A 19,628-nucleotide genomic window follows, 5' to 3' on the forward strand; every position below is an offset into this window, starting at 1 on the left:
AAAAAAAAAAAAAAAAAAAGAAAAGAAAAAGACCTTGCACATGAGGGAGCCTCGTGTACCAGGTACGCCCTTTTTGATGTTCAAGCAAGTGATATTTATGGTAGGTTATTGTTAGACATTTGGCGTTGGCGTCATGGTAAGTGATTGCATTTGTAAGTGGTACGATGTGTGGCATTGTTGTCATTGTTGACAACATAGCGTGTGCGATGGTTTGGATGTGGATGGTTTTGGTTGAGTAGCTTATTTGTATACTCCGTTCAGGTCGTGTTGTGGTGGTAGATGTCATAGATGGTGATGCAAGCATAGGTATGTATGAGAAGTCATGGGTGCATGTATGTTGATTCATGTGGATGCATGTTTGTTCTTACATATGGTTATGGATGGGCTTATTGGTCATATGGAAGTATGGTGAGGTGGCATAAGGTTTGAGGTCGCAAGCAAATATTGGCTAATAGCCCATATGGATGCGACACATGGCGCTGCACCAAGGCAGCCAGCCTTGGCTGGCATGCCCAGCACACACATGGCATAGTGCAAGGGTCAAGAGCCGATATTCACTAGGGGCTATAAGGAGCAGCAAGGCTTGGTTCGGCGTGCAAGGCCACGAACATGAGAAGTTGAGATGTGAAATGAAGGAACAACATGATGCAGATGGGTCGGTTTCAAAGACTTAGCCAGTAGCCAGTTCTTTGTGTGTCATTTTTTGAAAGCTTCTGTGACCCATTCTTAGGGCTTTTGAATTGAAATTTTAAAATAGTGCTGGTTACAGGGGCGCACAACAATGGGTGTAGGGGCCTCTTTTGTGATATTAAGAAGTTTGTATGGCCGTGCGATGGGTATCAAACCTATCTGAGCACTAGAATTATGTCACATGGGAATTCATTTTTTTAAGTAGTGACATGTGAATTGTCAGTAAAAGTACTCAAAAGCCTTATTATGTCCTACAACAAAAAAAAAATGGTCGTTATGTCCCCATTCGAATTTTGGGTATAACTTGGCCATTTTAGGGTCAAATTGAGTGATTCAAATTGGGGATTTCTCACAAGAACGTGAAGAATAGATTGGGAGTGAAAGTAAGAGATGAATCTACCTACTTAGCCCAGATTTTGATGGTGAAGCTAAGTCTATGCATTAGGGACATTGGAGATTTCCTTAATCATTTCAACTTAGTTCTTTGGGTGCATTGAAGCTATATTGGATGGAGAAATGGTGTTGATGGTGGGTTTGCTCAAGTGACTTTCTCACTTAGGTAAAGTTCTTAAATCTCCATTTGTTTTTGGCTATTGCAAGTTGAAAAGAGTTGAATGCATAGCCATGGATATGATTGTGTTGGGGTTTTGAATTTTATTATTTGAAATTTCTTGTAAGGGACTTGTGAGTGGGTGCTTATAAGGTATTTGTTGAAATGCTTAGTACTATATAGGGATCCACAGTTGTAGCTGTGAGTGGTGGGTTGTAGCCCAGGTTTTGTATCATCAAAAACCAAACCAAACCAAAAGTAGCGTATAAGGCAATATATGAAACCCAATTGTGGGTATTGCTCTATGGAGTAGGCACATTGTCGAACCATGTAAAATTTCGTGTTGTGATTTTGTGTGCTTATTGTCTGGATAGAAGTGCTATGGTTTATTTTTGTAGAGTGGGTGTACAATCTTGGTAGGCCTGACCATCTCTGGCTGTAGGTGGGAGTCGACACGAATTGTAGCTGGTAAAATTAGGACTGCCCTAGCCAACGGTGTATACAGGTGTGCATTTGTTTCAGTGCTTGCAGTGCAGTGGGGCTTGTCAAGGCAATTTTTGGGAGAAATATTAGTGCCTACTGATTCACCCCCCCTCTTAGTAGTGAAGCCGGTTCATCAAGTGGTATCAAAGCTACACCCCAGCAGGGCTTGATCAGTAGTTGGGAGATCAGAGGGACTAAATATGGCTTCAGGTGAAGCTGGACAAGGTTTAGGTAGAGCTCCACAGTTTGATGGTAGTAACTTCTTATTCTGTAAGAGACAGATGGAATTTTATTTGGGGTCACCTGGGTATGAAGTCTGGGAAGCAATCACTAAGGATTACACAGCTGCACGAACTATATCCTCAACTGATTCAGAGGAGAAGAAGAGATATGTGAACAACCGGAAGGCACTCAATGCAATTTCAAGTGCATTACCTGACAATGAGTTGGCCAAGGTGATGAGTTGCACTTCAACAAAGCAGATGTGGGACAAATTGATTAGCATTCATGAAGGAGGTTCCAAGATAAAGAAAGCCAAGTTGCAAGTATATAGGTCTTAGTTTAAATCATTGAAGATGTCTGTTGATGAGGACATTGCTGGGTACATGATTAGAGTGAATGGAGTTGTAAACTCCATTAGAGGACTGGGAGAAATATTAACAGATGCTACAATTATGCAGAAAATCTTAAGGTCATTGTTACATAAGTTTAACTCTAAAGCGTTAGCAATTGAGGAGGCAAAGGATCTTGACACCTTATCTCTTGATGAGCTACATGGGTCTTTAACTGCCTATGAGATGAGGGTTGGAAAGAGTAACAACCCCCATCAATTCCCTAAGCTTATCAAAAGTTTCCCTAGGTTGTGGTTTGGTGAAAATGTCTGCAATTTGTTCTGCTGTTGGAATGAACTCCAATCTAATCTCTCTACCACTGACTTTTCTCTCTAGAAATGATACCTGCTGGCTATGTGCTTCGTCCTGGAGTGCGTCACTGGGTTCTTGGAGATATTGATCGCACTTGTGTTATCACAATAGATAACCACATGCAAATTCTGCTCCATATTTAAGTCGAACATCTGTTTCAACCATAAAATCTGGGTACAACTGGTAGATGCTGCAATGTACTCTGCCTCTACTGTAGATAGAAAAACAAACTCTTGCTTTTTACTATGCCATACAACTAAACTGTTGCCCAAGTAGAAAGCTCCTCCACTGGTGCTCTTTCTTTCATCTACGCAACCAGCCTAATCTGCATCCAAGTAGGCTCTCAAGTCAAAAGACTTGCTTCTAGAGTACCACAGACCATAACGAATTGTCCCCTTAAGGTATCTAAAGATCCTCTTTACTGCTCCAACATGTGTCTCCTTCGGGTTTGCTTGGAATCTGGCAACCATGCACACTGCTTGAGGAATATTTGGCCTAGATGCAGTTAACTATAACAAACTATCGATCATGGATCTATACATGGTGTGATCCGCTGATAGTGACAAATCCTCCTTATTCAACTTGCATCCAGTCATCATTGGAGTGCTAACGGGTTTACAATCCTCCATTGTGAACTTTTTCAACATTTATTTCAAATACTTAGTCTGAGAAATGAAAATGCCATCCCTCAACTGGCTAATATGCAAACCAAGAAAGAAAGATAACTCTTCAAGCATACTCATCTCAAACTCTCTTTGCATGTGGTCAGCAAAATCTCCGCACAACTCATCTCTATGGCTACCAAAAATTATATCAGCTATGTACACCACCACTATAATCTGTGTGCTATCAACTGCTCTGATGTAGAGGTACTATCAACCATACCCTTCTTGAAACCTATCTGACTCAAATAACTATCCAGCCTTGAGTACCAAGCTTTAGGTACTTGTTTCAGTCCATACAATTCCTTCTTCAATCTACAAACCATGGTTGGGTCTTCACTCAATAGAAATCCATCAGGCTGTTCAATGTACACTTCCTCTTCTAGATTGCCATTCAAAAATGATGACTCGACATCGATCTGAAACACTTTGAAGTCTCTGGACACTGCCAATGCCAAAAATATCCCGATAGCCTCCAACCTTGCCACTGGAGCAAATGTCTCTTCAAAGTCAATGCCCTCAACCTGTGCATATCCTTTACAAACTAATCTAGCCTTGTTTCTCACCACTTGACAATCTTCATTCATTTTATTTCTAAACACCCATTTTGTGCCAATGACATTTTTGTTTGTGGGCCTTGGCACTAACTCCCAGGTGTTGTTCTTCTCAATTTGATCAAGTTCTTCATCCATAGCTTTTACCCAACTAGCATCTCTACTTGCTTCCTCAACTGTTTTGGGCTCTATATGAGACAAAAGAGAGTAAGCACATGTTTTCTTCATCATTCTTCTTGTTTACATTTCTGAATTTGGGTCATCAATCACTTGTGTCAATGGATGATTCAATTCGGTTCTAGTCCTTCTGGGTCTTCTCTCTTCCTGTTCACCCTCAGACTCTGATACAACTTCTTCAACCATTGGTCTTTCTTAAAGCTCACTCTCACTTTGATCATTATCATTTGTAAGGTCTTCATCAAAAGAGAACTAAAAAAAATCATTCGGTCTGTTGAAGCTCTTTTCATCTATTTTCACATCTGAGCTCTCAATAATTTTACGGTTTTACCTAGTCTCTTGTTGTAGCACTTGTAGACTTTACTTCTCACTGAGTAACCAAGGAAGATAACCTCATCTGCTCTCTTATCAAACTTTCCCAAGTTCTTGTCCTTCCTTTTAATGTAACATTTACTACCAAAGACTCTGAAATAGTTTGCAGTTGCTTTCCTTTTAAACCAGAGCTCATATGTAGTTGTCTTCATGTGGTCTAAGCATGCATCTGTTTTGAATATGAACATCTGTATGTACTGCTTCTCTCCAATACCTCCTCTTCCCTAGGTTGCTCTCAATGAGCATTGTCCTAGCCATGTCCTGCACTGTTCACCATTTTGCTGTGGTGTTTTTGTAGCTGACGTTTGCCTCCTGACTCCATGCTCAAAATAGTACTTATCAAATGTAGACCATGTGTACTCACCTCCCTTGTATGATCTCAAACACTTAAGTCTCCTTCCAGTCTCATTTTCAACTTGATTCTTGAAGTCAATGAACTTCTCAAATGCTTCAGATTTGTGCTTCAAAAACTAAACCCAAGTCATCCTAATGTAGTTATCAATAAACAAAATAAAATATCTATCACCATTAGTGCTCTGAGTTCTGGTAGGTCCACATAGATCTGTGTGTACTAACTCAATTGGCCTCCTTTTGTAGTGATTTTTGGCTTTGTAGGTAGCTCTTGTCTGCTTTCCCTTCTGACAGGATGCACATGTTGGATTTGATGGCTTCTTCAATTGGGAAACATCCCTCACTGCCTTCTTTGATGTGATTTTCACTAAGTTGTCAAAACCTATATGTCCCAACCTTCTGTGCCAAAGCCACTGCTCCTCTTCTTGACCCATAAAACAAGATCCTTTCACACTCTCAGATAGTGTATATAGGTTTCCTAAAGTCCTTGATCCTGTAGCAATCAACTTTCCACTATCTGCATTGCCAAATTTTACTGTTCCTCCTTCACACTGGATGAGTTCTACAAATATGCTCTTGTCACACGTCTTGTGACTAGAACAACCACTATCAAGAATCCATGGTACCAACTTGTTTTGTGCCTTAAAGGCTGTGTGCACCACGAGAGAAGTATCGTCAATTTCTTCACTTCCCTTCTCAACCCAAATTTGTCTATTTACACTAGGAGACTGTTTTTGTGCCTGTCTCCTTGGTTTCCTTTGGACCTGAGCAACTATAGGCACCTGTCTCGAATTCCTTCTTTGTTGCCTTTGTGAGGGAAAAACTGTCATACATTCTCTAGCAATGTGACCATGGTCACCACATCTGTAGCATGCTATCTCCCTTTCCGTCAATGGTGCAGAATAATTTCTGCTCTCATAATTCACCTACTTGACATTGAACTTACAAGTTGCCACTTTATGACCATAGATATTGCACTTGTAACAATACCCTGTGAAGAAAGTCTTTGGCCTCACTAGAGGTCTCTCTTGTCTGTAGTGGCGATCATATCCAGCTGCTCTAACTGGCCTCTGCTGACCAACTGGAGTGGAGTTGTATTTTTATCTTTCCCAACTAACTGTACTTTGCTTCCCCTGAGTTTGTGTCTATAAGCTTCTCCTGGTAGAACCAATGGTGCTACCTGTCTGAGCAAACACAACCTGCTTACCCTTCTGATTTTTGCTGTCTTTCCTTTGCACTGACACTATAGATGCCTCTTTTTCAATTCTTACACCTGAACCTGCCATTGTGTTCATCTATCTCATTCTATTCTCACATTGTCTGGTTGATTCATTTGCATTATATCCAATACCATATTTAACACCTGCTGGTCTTTGTGCACTGAGAATCTCATCCAAGACTTTGCTGCTCTGTGCCTGTGTCTGAGGAAGCTACATGGTCGCTATAGGTGGTATGCTTTCAGTCTCAGTCATTCTCTTCATTTTTCTCTTCAACTTTTCCAATTCCATCTCTATGGCAATGTAGCTACTTATCTCTATTTCTTTGTCATTCAATTGTGTTTTGAGGAAGTTAATTTGATTCATCTGGTTCAATGAAATTTTCTCTTCAAGTTCAATTGCAATTCAATTTACTTCAATTTTTATTTTTTTTGAGTAGCTTCATCTCTTCATTGCTATCTTTGAGGAGTTTACTGAGCTTTTTGTTTTTCTTTTCTTCTTCATCTATAACATCTAGAGCTGATTGCAGCTCAGCTTGTAAATCAATCTTATCTTCTAGAATGTCTTCCTTACTAGTTTTGAGTTCACCATTACTACCTTCATTGACCTTGTCCTCCACTTGACCATAAACGTGGCTTGACTGCAAGCACCATCAAATAATTCTTCTGATTCAACATCTGATGTGTCACTATCCTTCTTTGTAATAAGGCATCACTTCTTCAATCTATCCCTTAAGTTAGGGGCTCTCTTTTGAAAAGCTTCTTCTTCTCTTTAGGTCATTTTCATCATTAGCATTTTTCTTTCGATTTGGACATTTGGAAGCAAAATTCCCTACTGCTCCACAGCTGAAGCATATGAGTGGAAGTTTTCCCTTGTATCTGCCTCTACCTCATGGCATGGTTTAAAGTATCTTCGATACCGATACGATACCCTCCGATACATATCTTAAATTTAGCCGATCGAGACGATACACACTGATACGATACATGAAATTTTTAAAATCCTTTCGTATCGATATATATCCTACGATACATACCAATATGCATCAATACACCACCGATACACATCGATACGATATGATATGCGTCGATACAACTTTATGGAAAATATAAAATTGAGGTGAAATGTACGTTTCAGTATGTATCGGTACGTATTGGTGTGTATCAATTGGTACGTATCGGTGAGTATTAGTATGTATCGATCGGTACGTATAGATGATTATCGGTAGGTATCGGTATGTACCGATATAGTGCTCTATGGTCATATAATGGCCAAGATGGGTAATTTTTCAGAAAAAAAAACACGATTTTTTGAGGGGTTTTTGTTCCAAAGTTGCTACCGGCCATATTTCTCTCTAACTAAAGTGGAAATCAAGGTTGGAAATAAGGATTTTAAATTTATGGGATAACTACAAACCTTGAATTCTTAGTGCGATACCCTCAATTTAGTGTTTATGCATAATACATGTTATCAATAGTTTTTTTTAACAAATTCTTTATGCAAAAGTGTTTAAAAAAATGTTTCCTATCCATTTATGTGTGTATCTTTAGCGTATCTTCGATACAATACATATCTTAATTTTGGGCGACCGATACGGCGACCGATACCGATACGGTGACCGATACCGATACTTTAATCCTTGCCTCTTGGTAGTCTTCTGACAAAATTAGCCACATCTTCATCATCTTCTTCATCACTCAACTCTACATCAGATTTTTCAGAAAAGTCAAGCTTCTTAAAAGCTTTAAATGCTTCCTCCTTGTCTGATGTCTTTTCCTTACTCTTTTCAGCCCTCATCTCATAGGCACTAGGTAGTTAAAGACCCATGTAGCTCATCAAGAGATAAGGTGTCAAGATCCTTTGCCTCCTCAATTGTTGACACTTTAGAGTCAAACTTATGTAACAATGACCTTAAGATTTTCTGCACAACTGTAGCATCTGTCAATGTTTCTCCCTGTCCTCTAATGAAGTATATGTGCAGGACGCTCGTATCTGGTTTTTTAAGTTTGGTTTTCACTGTTGACATGAGGACTGACCAGTTCTGCATGTTGCCCTCAAGGTGCTGTATTGATTGGCCAGCTTTCAGGCTGGCAACAGGGAACCTAATTTTGGTCATTTTAATTTCCCTTTATTAGGGAGATGAAATATATGCATTTCCATGAGATGGCTTTAATTTTGTTGATTGCACTTCACAGAGAGTTCATTGTATGCTCATCTTTTTCTTATGTCACATCTAAAATGGGATTCATTGGATGGTGTTATATGCATGGAGAGAATCATGCGACTCCTTTTAATATGTTTTCCCTCCTTCATTAAAATGGAAGATGTCATACTTAAAACCCTTTAGCATCTTTGTTCCTCTTAGTTGATGGATATTATTTACTTATTAGTGGATTTTTATGATTTAGGGGTTGAGAAGCTCACTCCAATGCAAATTTGGGACTAAGTTGGGTAGGTACAGAGAATCCAATCCCCTCATTGTTAAATTATTGAGTAATATTTTCCACCTACCTTGCATCCATCTCTATTTTGTCTTTTCTGATAATTTCTTATCCAAAACCAGTCTAGTGGACAAATTTTTTTTTTTCTATTGAAGTCTAGTCCCCCTTTGGTTTTGTAAATGACAATGCCTCATCCCACTTGCGTGCAGCTTTCTTTATGGTGAAGCAATTGTGCAACTTTCTGGATGATTGTTTAAATATCTTTGGCTCTCTATCAGACCAAAATGAAAGATTCTACGGATGCCCATAAGTGGAAAAGAAAAACTAAGACTTGATTGTATTGTGACAGGCAATTTCTAGAAGAGCCACATTACATGAGATGATTAGAGATTATGGACAAGCAGTTAATGATCTTGAGAGGTATATTACTCTTCTTGAGAAGCAATCAGAGGATAGGGCTGGAGCAGCAGGTAAATCAACTAGCAGTGTGAATGACATAAGACAAGCTTGTTTACGAATTTCCACAATGGAGGAAGAAGCCAAGAAAGGAATTCCCTTAGATATGTACCTCATCTTGTAAGTTTCCTCTTACACTGCGATCTAATTTCCTTGATTTGCATTTACTGCAACTATTTAACGTATCATGGTATTCAATAAATTAAATGATCATGGAAACTGGTTTGCTTCAAGGTTATTGATAGGATTAGTTGGATTTGAACCTTTTTTTTTTTGTTTGCATGTTTTTCCTGCATAAGTCTTCTCCCTCTTAAGTTCTTGACACACTGCTCTTTACTTGCCAAATGGAGGGGAAAAAAAAAAAAAGTGCAGGACAATCAGAAAAATATCTTGATTAGCTCAGCCAAACTGTGGATGACTAGCAGTATTTTGTTATAGTTAATTGTTTGTCCTGGTTGATTTGAGTTGACTGATTCTTCATTGAACAACCTGGTTTGTGTACTATGATTTGATTCTAGGTTCTATTGTTTTAACTGAGAATAAGGACAATCCTCCTCTGGAGGTTTGAGATGCGTAGGAAGTCGTAATTTCAGTTGAGGAACTAAGAAGTACGTAAACAATATGCAGCCTTGTGGTGATAGCTGGAATGATTAAGGCTGACTGAAAGGTGATGTCCTGTCTTAGTCAGCATGAATGTTGATCATGCATGTCTTTGCCACATTACATGATATGGGAATGCTCCTTGGATTGCTATATCCATCGTTCTGGAACCCATCTTTGAGTGACTTACAGATGCTGTACAGGTCCTCTATGGACAGTGAAACATGCAACAAACTCTCCTTTGTTTGAGAAGGTATATAATGGTCAACTAATCTTATATCCCCCTGCAGGAAAAGTTTAACTTTTTACTGAATATGGAAATTGGTAAATAGATTTCTTCAAGCCTGTATCGGTTCCAGGATCCTAACGTCTGATGTGGTTTGAAAAGGTAGAGGTATTTGGGGGTATTGAGAAGATCTTGCATTATCCATCTCTTTCTGTTTAAGTTGGCTTGAAAACTTGGTGCTTCAGTTTGAGTATGTTATTATCTGGTTGGAGTTCAGACATGATTACGCTTTAATAGAAATGCTGGTGAGATAAAATTTCACCTTGAATAGGAGTTGGTCGTGGGTAACAAGATGTGAGAAGGGGATGACTGATGTTGTACCAAGTTCACTGTGCCCTTAGATAATTGATCCAACAAAAGAACGGTACTAACCAATCTATCATCTTCGTGAAGGGGATCTAAGCAGCTATTTGGCTCTTTCTATCTTCTCCAATTGACAATTTCTTTGGTCACATCACACATTTTTTCTATTGGCTTGTAGTTCTGTAGAGAAATGATTTAAATATCCTCTTCTGTCTCATCAATCTTGATAAAACATGGTAGGCAGTAACAAACTCCTACGTTGAGTCTTGAATTCATCTCTTTCTTATTTTTGCTTCTGGTTCTTTTTTTTTTTTTTAAGGCGTCCTAGGAGTGTGCTCTTAAGGCTCACACCATGCTCTGTACTCCATTTAAGCACCCTGTGATAGACTTATTGCCTTTAGGGTCAGTGATAACTGATAAGACCAACTACTTGAAAGATCAAGTGAAGAGAAAATAAACATATGGTGATTCTAGTGCTGCATTGCATATTCATACTGCATGCATCTAAATGCACCACATAATATTAGCATATTGGTTGCTGCACCAATGCACCAATGCCATGTTTTTGTTTTCCTTCCCTCCACTCCCCTTCTTCTCTTTTTGAAGAACAAATGTGGTTAGAAGCAATGGAATCACATATTCATATAATTAATACTTCCTTTATCCTTAATACTTTTCCACTTGATGCTAATTCTATAGGGTGTTGGGATCAATCCATTAGTGAGTAGCATATTATGATATTATTTTTTCTTCCCAGTTTGATTGGATTTCTTCTTTCAGATTTCCTAACTTGTATGACTAGTAATGCGCAAAAATCTGGCACACCGAGTGTTCAATGTAGGATTTTGTTTGAATGTTTTAATCTTTTAGGTTTTATGGGCTAGATGATATTGTGGGGCATGTCATGATGCTTTTATATGAGCCATTGTCTCTGAGATCCATTGTGTTCTTTTTACCATCCACTATTATCTTCTATGGAAAGGAAACCTCCTCCCCACCCCCCCCCAAAAAAAAAAAAAAAAATAAAAAAAAAATCACAAAATTGAAATCATAAATTCACTTGCTAATAAAAAAATTTTAATTCAGAGGAGTTGAACCAACTGCCACAGCATCAGATGTCAAGAAAGCCTACCGCAAAGCAGCACTTAGACATCACCCAGACAAGGTCTTTGAACTCATGTTACTAGGTAAATTTTTTATTGACATCGAGATTGCTATATATTTCCTTAACAAATTGTGTTGGTGTAGGCTGGTCAATTCTTGGCAAGAACCGAGAATGGAGATGATGGTCGGTGGAAAGAAATCGCTGAAGAGTTTCATAAGGATGTTGATAGGCTTTTTAAAATGATTGGAGAGGCATATGCTGTACTGTCAGACTCCGCTAAGGTTTGTGAATACCTAAACCCATATATGCTTGCAGACTGCCAGCCATGACTGTTGCACAAGTTCCGAAGGAATTTTGCATTTACCAACTTGTTCTTGTCAATTCCCCCTTGTCCCTTTGTTACTTGCTTTTGCTTTTGCTAGTTTAAGTTTTATTGCATCACTTGTATGACCAGGAATTGAACTCAAGTGAAGTGCTTCTGGTGACAGTGAGCTGACACGCTCTAGTTCTCTTCCTATGATCCCATCTGAACTCTCTTGCACTCCCCATTTTTATTCATTTTAGGGTGATTCCACCTTTTTTTCTTAATTGAACTTATGCTTTGCAGCGTTCTCGTTATGATCTTGAAGAGGAACTTAGGAATTCCCAAAAGAAAGGCAGTGGACATGGCACAAGAACTACAGATGTTCACAACCATCCATTTGAAAGAAATGCCAGCAGGCGCCAGTGGTCAGAAGCTTGGAAATCATATGGGAGCTCAAATCACCGTTGGTCAGAGGCATCTCGATCAAACAGGTACACTTGACAATCACGTGTGAAGCATGTTGGTAATCACAAGGCCTTGGGTCAGGTTGTATACTTGATCCTTGATACTTGAAGATATGCTAGATGGCTACATCATATGCCCGCTTATTTCTTCCAATGGAGTTTCAAAAGACGGAAAGTGACTACATCAACCAATGAAGGAGTGACTTCGTTGTAGGTGTAGTGTTTGCACATGTTTGAAGAGCTCAAAAAATTTTGAGCATTGGAGGATTTCAAAAGGTTGTTGATCCTCCAAACATCAGAGGAGGGAAAAGGTTTCCTGTTCTTCTGTGATATATGTTATATGTATATACCCGGCTATATGTACAGCATACAAGAGAAATTTTGCCATGAGAAGGAAAAGGATGAAAGCCTCAGCCATTTCCAAGTTCTGGCTAGATGCTGACAAGATTGGTTGGGAGTGTGATACTATGCTTGGGGAAGAAGGGCCCACAAGTATAATTACATATTAATTATATTGTCTTATATTTTTATCATTTGTTTTTTGGGTTTTTCAGATGTATTGGAACATTTATATGGGTGTTAAAATCCTTTCTTGCTTTGGTAAGCAAGGAGGATAGTATTATGGTTGTGAAGCAATTGCTCACCTATTTGGGTTGTGGCAGATCCTTATTTATTGAATGGAAAACAAGTCAAAAAAAGAAGAAAGCATAGTTGAGTTTTTTTTTTTTTTTTTGTCGGGTGGGGGGGGGGGGGGGGAGGGGGTGGGGGTGTTGTTTTAAGATCAGATCACTGTTTTGTAAGGTGTCAAGTATTAGTATTGATCAACGTGTCAAAAGGGCGGTTTTAAAGACAGTTTGGAGGGATGTAAAATACGTTTAAACATATGCATTGATAAGCTTAGAATACATATAAATTACTATTTTAAAGCATTATACACCATAAAGAAATAATTAAGAGGCATGGCCATAATATTATGCTATTTTTTCGGAATTAATATTTATCAGGAGGCACATTAATGTATTTAGTTCAAATTTTGCCCCATGTTATCTTATTCATTTGTTAATTTTGAACTCAATCAATGTGAAGCGTGTGGCAGTATAAGACTTGAGGGTCAATTATATTTTAAAAAATAAATGATGGCTAAAGACACGAGAAAAAAAAAAAAGAATGCTATGTCTTAGTATATCCTATGCCCACACACATGGGGAAGTGGAACTAAGTTGTGAAAAAACGTCCATGCTCTGGATCCATTACCCCATGTGAGTGTAAGGAACACTAGAAGTAGCATTCTTTGAAATAATGATTAAGTAGTTAGGTATAAAATAAGCTTTCTATTACCACATATAGAGAAATTTTTTATTTCCTTGTTTCCATGTAAAATATAGAAGTAGAAAATTTTCCTATGAAATGGATTTTATTCACTATTTGTTTAATGTAGATATAAAAAAAAATGTATTGAAAAATTAGAAACTTGATATGAATGAAAATTTTCAAGTAAAGTATCTTTTGCATGGAAACTTTTACAGCAAAACAAATAGGGCTTGAAGGAAAAATCAACTTGTAGAAAATAAGGAGAAAGGTGATAGAGAATTATTTCATTAAACACACAATATCAATTAAAATGCAAATTTTTCCCAAAGTCATGGGAATTGATTTTCATCTAAAAGATATTCTATCACCCTTGCTGATTTGCTTCGATGTCCACCACGAACTCTTCCATTGAGCATGATCTATCAAGTCTTTGTTTGATCCCAAAGAAAAATTTGAGGACTAAAGTAGTCAAGGAGTTCTGGAGAATAGAACTCAAGTAATGTATGAAGGGCATGTCATTAAAATTGTCAGTTCTAAGTCAAGGGTCTCATGGCTCATATTCTCTTAGAGACCTAACATGAAAGAAAGAGGTGCTAAATTGTTTCATGGTTGTCTCTACAAAATTAGCAAACGTGTCGTATATGTGAAAGAATCATGAAATGCTAAATTGTTTTATGGTTGGATCATCATCTTGTCATGTGTCACTTGCGCAGGTAGTTATGGACTGACCTAAGTGATGAGCGCTAAGGAGAGGAACTAGATTCTGGTGGCTGAGCCCTAGTGTAGGTTTTAGGAAAGTTTTCTCCATGAATATACCTAAAATCTTTTGGGCTGCACTTAGCCGGGAAAAAAAACTGGGCTAGGTTTCGGGAGAACTGACCACTGTAAGGGCCGGGCTTTTACGGCTCAAAGTTGACCAGAATGTGGACCGGTTACAGTTTAGAGTTTAGATCCGTTCCATTACCAGCGTGTCTAAATTTGCGTTATCCTCTTTGGTTTCTTGTTCGAAACTGGTGCTTAGGTTTCTCAAAATTTTCACTGGAGCTTCTACTTCTCTTTCTCTCTCGAATCTCGATCGGAGGTGAGTTTTAGCTTAGATTGCCATTGGTTGCAGTAATGGCGCAATACGATCTCACTCCGCGAATTGCACCTCTCCTTGATCGCCATCTCGTCTTCCCTCTACTGGAATTCCTTCAAGAGAATAAGCTATACCCCGATGACCAGATCCTCAAAGGAAAGATTGAGCTTCTCAACAAAACAAACATGGTCGATTACGCCATGGACATCCATAAGAGCCTCTACCACACTGAAGAAGTTCCTCAAGGTTCCTCCTTTATGCAATGTTCCACGCTTTAAAGTGTTTCTTATTCTTCATTGTTACTTTTTCTTTGCTTTAGGGGTTCTAAAATAACGGTTTTTTGTTGGTAGATATGGTTGATAGGCGTGTCGAAGTTGTTGCGAGATTGAAATCTCTGGAAGAGTCGGCTGCGCCATTGATTTCGTTTCTTCAGAACCCTAATTCTGTTCAGGAACTCCGGTCTGATAAGCAATACAATATCCAGATGCTTAAGGAGCGATATCAGGTTTTTTTCTTCTTCTATTGAACTCTGAGTTTATTTATTTACTCATGTACAGGGCGAGGGATAACGAATCGATTGATTGGTTACATTTTTCTATATTTTCTTGGTTCATGCATTGTAGCTGTTTAATTTTCAATGTTGTCAAACATATGTGTGCTTATCCTCACAGTAGAATTTATTTGTTCGAAGGAGGATTTAACAAATATGGTTTTGAATAGCGTGGAATGGTTGAACCTGGTTCCTTTCCAACACGTTTGTTAGGATTATGCTTATCGAGTTCTGAGTTGAGTTATTTTTTGGAAAAGAAAATCAAAATGAAAGCGTTGTTGGATTAGAGGTTCTACTTTTCAATTCCTGCGGTCTTATACATCTTGGTTTGTGAATTTTTTGTTTGTTAGTATACCATACAATTTTTTGTGGTCTTGAAGTTTTAATTGAAGTTTCTCATGCTGGGAATCTGGAAGTTCAAATCTCGCCCATAGCTTTACATTATTATTTTTTGGCCAGTTGGGGGGGGGGGGGGTTGCAGTTCATTTCTTATTTACTCTTCCACACATCTTCACATTTACATGTAAGGAAATTGAGTCTTTTATATTACACATAAGCCCTTTAAACCTACTTTCATAGAACTGCTTTGCTCGCTAGGCTTTGCCTAGGTGCTAAGGTGCCCTGCACCCCTGCTACCGCTTTGTATTTTTCATCATTCTTCATTTGGGAAGATCCTCTGAATCCAATGGATGTTTGACTGCATTGGAATTTTTTTTTGTGACTATTTTTTTTGGGAAGCAGGTGATTAGGGACGGATCTTTTTTTTTTTGGTAATATTGACTTGTGTCTGCATTTTATGAGCAGATTGGGCCAGAGCAGATAGATGCTTTATATCAGTACGCCAAATTTCAGTTTGAATGTGGAAACTACTCTGGTGCGGCTGACTATCTATATCAATACAGGGCTTTGTCTACAAATGGTGAAAGGAGCTTGAGTGCCTTATGGGGAAAGCTTGCTGCAGAGATACTAATGCAAAATTGGGATATTGCTTTGGAGGAGCTTAATTGCTTGAGAGAAATCATTGACTCAAAGGTTGACTCAAAGGTTTGTATTGGATACTCGCTTATTTTCCTTCACACAATTCACATTGCTTGCATTACTTATGTTTGTGATTGTGATTTGTGGTGCAGAATTCTGCATCGCCATTGAATCAGTTGCAAAGTAGAATTTGGCTGATGCATTGGAGCCTGTTCATATTTTTCAATCATGAAAGTGGCAGAACGGGGCTCATTGATTTATTTTTCTATGATAGGTCTACCACCTAAAACTCAATCATCTTCTTGAATTGATACAATTTCTGACCTGAACACTTGTTTATATTAGAAAATAATGCCCAATCATTTGTTTCTGTCACTTGTGTTTAATATTTATGTCTTTCCTCCTTTTACACGCTTTATTGCTCTTCGGTAGAGTTAAAAAAAATATATAATGAAGCCATTTGGATTTCTCTTTAATTAATTTTAACAATTTTTTTTATTGAGTAATGGTCATTAAAGTTGATCTTATGGAAGTCCTTGAATGCGGCTGTCTCATGTTTACTTGCCTTTTGCCACTTTGAAACCTTAATGGAAGATTTAATTTTAATTTTTCCATGACCTTTATTTATAGCCATTTTTCATTGGTATGCGTATTTACCTATTTATATATGTATTGTAGTAATAATTAATTATTATTGTTATTTGTGCTTAAAATTTTTCGTTGCTATTATTATCAAGGAAAAAATTTTTTGCATGCTTGGACTAATGTTTTCCTGTATGCCTGCCACTTTTTAGGCACATGGACTAAATTTGGCTGGCTAACCATTGGATAGTTTAGGATCTCCCTGATAGACCACTTGTGAGATTTGGTGGCCTATCTCAACAATGTGGTCCACCATCTATTAGTTTTCCTCTATTTTTTTTTAGCCTGAAATTTAATCATATACTTTCCCATGCAACAGCATAACCCTCCCATATATGTTCAAGCATCCCTATGTAAGGACCAAGGTTATGAAAATTGGAATCGAAGATTGAATCAGTCAGTGCTGATTTTGATCTGAATTGGCTGAATCAGTCCTATCCGAATCAGCCTATTATATGATCCAATTCCGAATTTGAAACGTTGGTAGTGACATATGGGGATGTCAGACTGGTCTAAAATTTCATTCATATATAGATGATGGTGTGAACACCTTATCCAAAAATTCGGGCCCCAAAAGAAGTTCCATGTGGCATCAAATACATGTGTGCAGTGATGGATTCCTACAAAGGCATGCAAAGATTCTTTCCCCTAGTATTAATTGGCAAGAGGGTTCTCTAAGCAAGCGGCATAGGGGGAGCGCATCAATGAGGAGCGACAAAATGGTTTTGTACATAGGAGGGGGTAGAGAGGTCATTTCATGTGAGAGAGATATACTGAGAGGGTACTAGTGTACCGTCTGCGGCCTCACAGAACCTTTTTCCTATTAATCAGTAACAACTACCATTTTAAATGATGAACTACTACTATGACTGATGTAAGATCGAATCACAAGTGATTCAATCCCAGGCAGGATCTTTACTGAATCTAATATAAACCAAATTTAGGGACAAAAAGAATGAATAAGAAGGGATCACACAATTGCACAAATCCAACTAGGGGGAGAGAAATCGCATAAAGAAGGGGGAGGGGAAGAATCACTCATAGCCCTAAGGATCTCAAACACTAACTCAATTCATCATTCTACAAATCTGTCCAATCGGAGTACATTAGCTCCTCTATATAAAGAGGTCAGACTAGCAGTCATAACCTAACTAGGAGTTAGACTCCAAGTAGATTAGACCTTACATAATAGGAGTTGGACTTCAAATAGGACTGGACTAGAACTCCAACATGAAGTAAAACTAGAACTCCAACATGGAGTAGGTAACTAACTAGTCATTCACTAATAGGGAAACTTAAACTGACTCAAACTGAAATAACAAAGGAAATAGACTCAAAACATGACTAACTAAACTAATAAATTAAATCCCGTTTTCCTATTTTCTTATTTTCTATCCATATTTTATGCTTATTAAAGTGGCTCATTACAAAAAAAACCCATGGGATCAAAGGTCCAACACATACATAACCCAACCCAATGCTTATTTGCAATAAAATAAGTCCATTAAGTGACTTATCTACATCAATTCCCCCCATGTTGAGAAAAATTCGTCCACCAATTTTGTAGAATGGGAGAATCAACATCAATCGATCAATATCCATCTTTGTCTGTCTGAAATTACCATTAAAACCATGATTGAATGCAATGAAATCCACGACGCGAAGTTCGTTGGTGAAGATCGGTTCACTTAAGAGTTCAACCAATTTAAATTTTTCCGCAAGTTGATTTTCAATTTCCAACGATGTCATCTCATCTTTACCACGGGTGATTCATCTTCTGGTTCGTCTATCTGTTGTTCAACGACTGAGATCACATAGTTGAAGGTAGTGTGTACTATGGTTTTAAAATCCATGCAATGTCATTGAGTCTCATTGAGCTTCTCTTGCATCAATTGCATTTGTTGACAGATATCCAATAAAATGTCTAGATCCGTAGTGGGAGAGAAAGGGAGTCGCGTGGCTACTGTGGGAGGTGAAGGGAGTTGTGTTTTAGTAGAGCAAGAGATTCGGCTCTGATATCAATTGATGTAAGATGGAATCACAAGTGATCCAATCGCAGGCGGGATCTTTACTAAATCCAATATAAACTAAATTCATGGACATAAAGAATGAATAAGAAGGGATCGCATAATTGCACAAATTTAACCAGTGGGAGAGAAATCGCATAAAGAAGGGGGAGGGGAAGAATCACTCACAGCTCTAAGGCTCTCAAACACTAACTCAATTCATCATTCTTCAAATCTGTCCAATCGGAGTACATTAGTTCCTCTATATAAAGAGAGTAGACAAGTAGTCATAACCTAACTAGGAGTTAGACTCCAAGTAGGATTTACATAATAAGAGTTGGACTCCAAATAGGACTAGACTAGAACTGCAACATGGAGTAAGTAACTAATTAGTCATTCACTAATAGGGAAACCTAAACTGACTCAAACTGAAATAACAAAGGAAATAGACTCAAAACAAGACTCTAACTAAACTAATGAATTAAATCCTGTTTTCCTACTTTCTACTCATATTTTAGGCCCCAGTAAAGGGGCTTATTACAAAGAAAATTCATGGGATCAAAGGTCCAACACATACATTACCCAACCCAAGGCTTATTTACAATAAAATAAGCCCATTAAGTGACTTATCTGCATCAATTACTACTATGGTTATGATGATATGGTAAGACAGTGAAATGTGTGTTTTTATTAAAAAATACAAAGTCAACTATGCGTTACTGGATACAGTTGTTATTTCAAGTTCCATTTTTTAGATGTTACTGAAAAGAACAGAAATAAATCTGTCTGCAGGTATATAAATGCCATCCAAACAAATGCACCACATCTTTTACGTTACTTGGCTACTGCATTTGTTGTTAACAAAAGGAGACGACCTCAACTGAAAGAATTTATCAGAGTCATCCAGCAGGAACAGCACTCCTACAAGGATCCAATCACAGAGTTTCTAGAATGTTTATATGTTGACTATGATTTTGATGGTGCTCAAAAGAAGTTGCAAGAGTGTGAAGATGTAAGTTTTCAGCCTTGACTTCTCATTACATTATGCATCTTAATGTGCTGTACTTTCTGTACTATGTATATCTTTTTATGCTTGTGTTAGTTCACTACTTTCTTACCCCCCCC

The 19,628-nt window shown here is 38.0% G+C and overlaps 2 protein-coding genes across 4 annotated transcripts in view; both read left to right on the forward strand.

Annotated features, from left to right (window-relative positions):
* Window positions 1–12,643, forward strand: part of LOC122061558 — a 22,364-nt gene extending 9,721 nt beyond the window's left edge. For 2 of the 3 annotated variants that reach the window (XM_042624873.1, XM_042624874.1), the window contains 4 exons: window positions 8,770–8,996; window positions 11,152–11,230; window positions 11,314–11,451; window positions 11,778–12,643. In XM_042624873.1, coding sequence (XP_042480807.1) covers window positions 8,770–8,996; window positions 11,152–11,230; window positions 11,314–11,451; window positions 11,778–11,975 — 642 coding nt within the window. In that variant the 3' untranslated portion in view covers window positions 11,976–12,643. Of the gene's footprint in view, window positions 1–8,387; window positions 8,431–8,769; window positions 8,997–11,151; window positions 11,231–11,313; window positions 11,452–11,777 lie in introns of those variants that run through there. The other variant, XM_042624876.1, reaches the window with a different exon arrangement.
* Window positions 12,644–14,222: 1,579 nt separating this feature from the next.
* LOC122060401 (eukaryotic translation initiation factor 3 subunit E-like) overlaps window positions 14,223–19,628 on the forward strand; it is an 8,935-nt gene continuing 3,529 nt past the window's right edge. The window contains exons 1-5 of the mRNA XM_042623477.1: window positions 14,223–14,573; window positions 14,678–14,832; window positions 15,682–15,921; window positions 16,008–16,129; window positions 19,296–19,515. Coding sequence (XP_042479411.1) covers window positions 14,366–14,573; window positions 14,678–14,832; window positions 15,682–15,921; window positions 16,008–16,129; window positions 19,296–19,515 — 945 coding nt within the window. The 5' untranslated portion in view covers window positions 14,223–14,365. The remainder of the gene's footprint in view (window positions 14,574–14,677; window positions 14,833–15,681; window positions 15,922–16,007; window positions 16,130–19,295; window positions 19,516–19,628) is intronic.

This window comes from Macadamia integrifolia, chromosome 14, assembly GCF_013358625.1.
Source record: "Macadamia integrifolia cultivar HAES 741 chromosome 14, SCU_Mint_v3, whole genome shotgun sequence".
In the NCBI taxonomy this organism is placed as follows: Eukaryota; Viridiplantae; Streptophyta; class Magnoliopsida; order Proteales; family Proteaceae; genus Macadamia; species Macadamia integrifolia.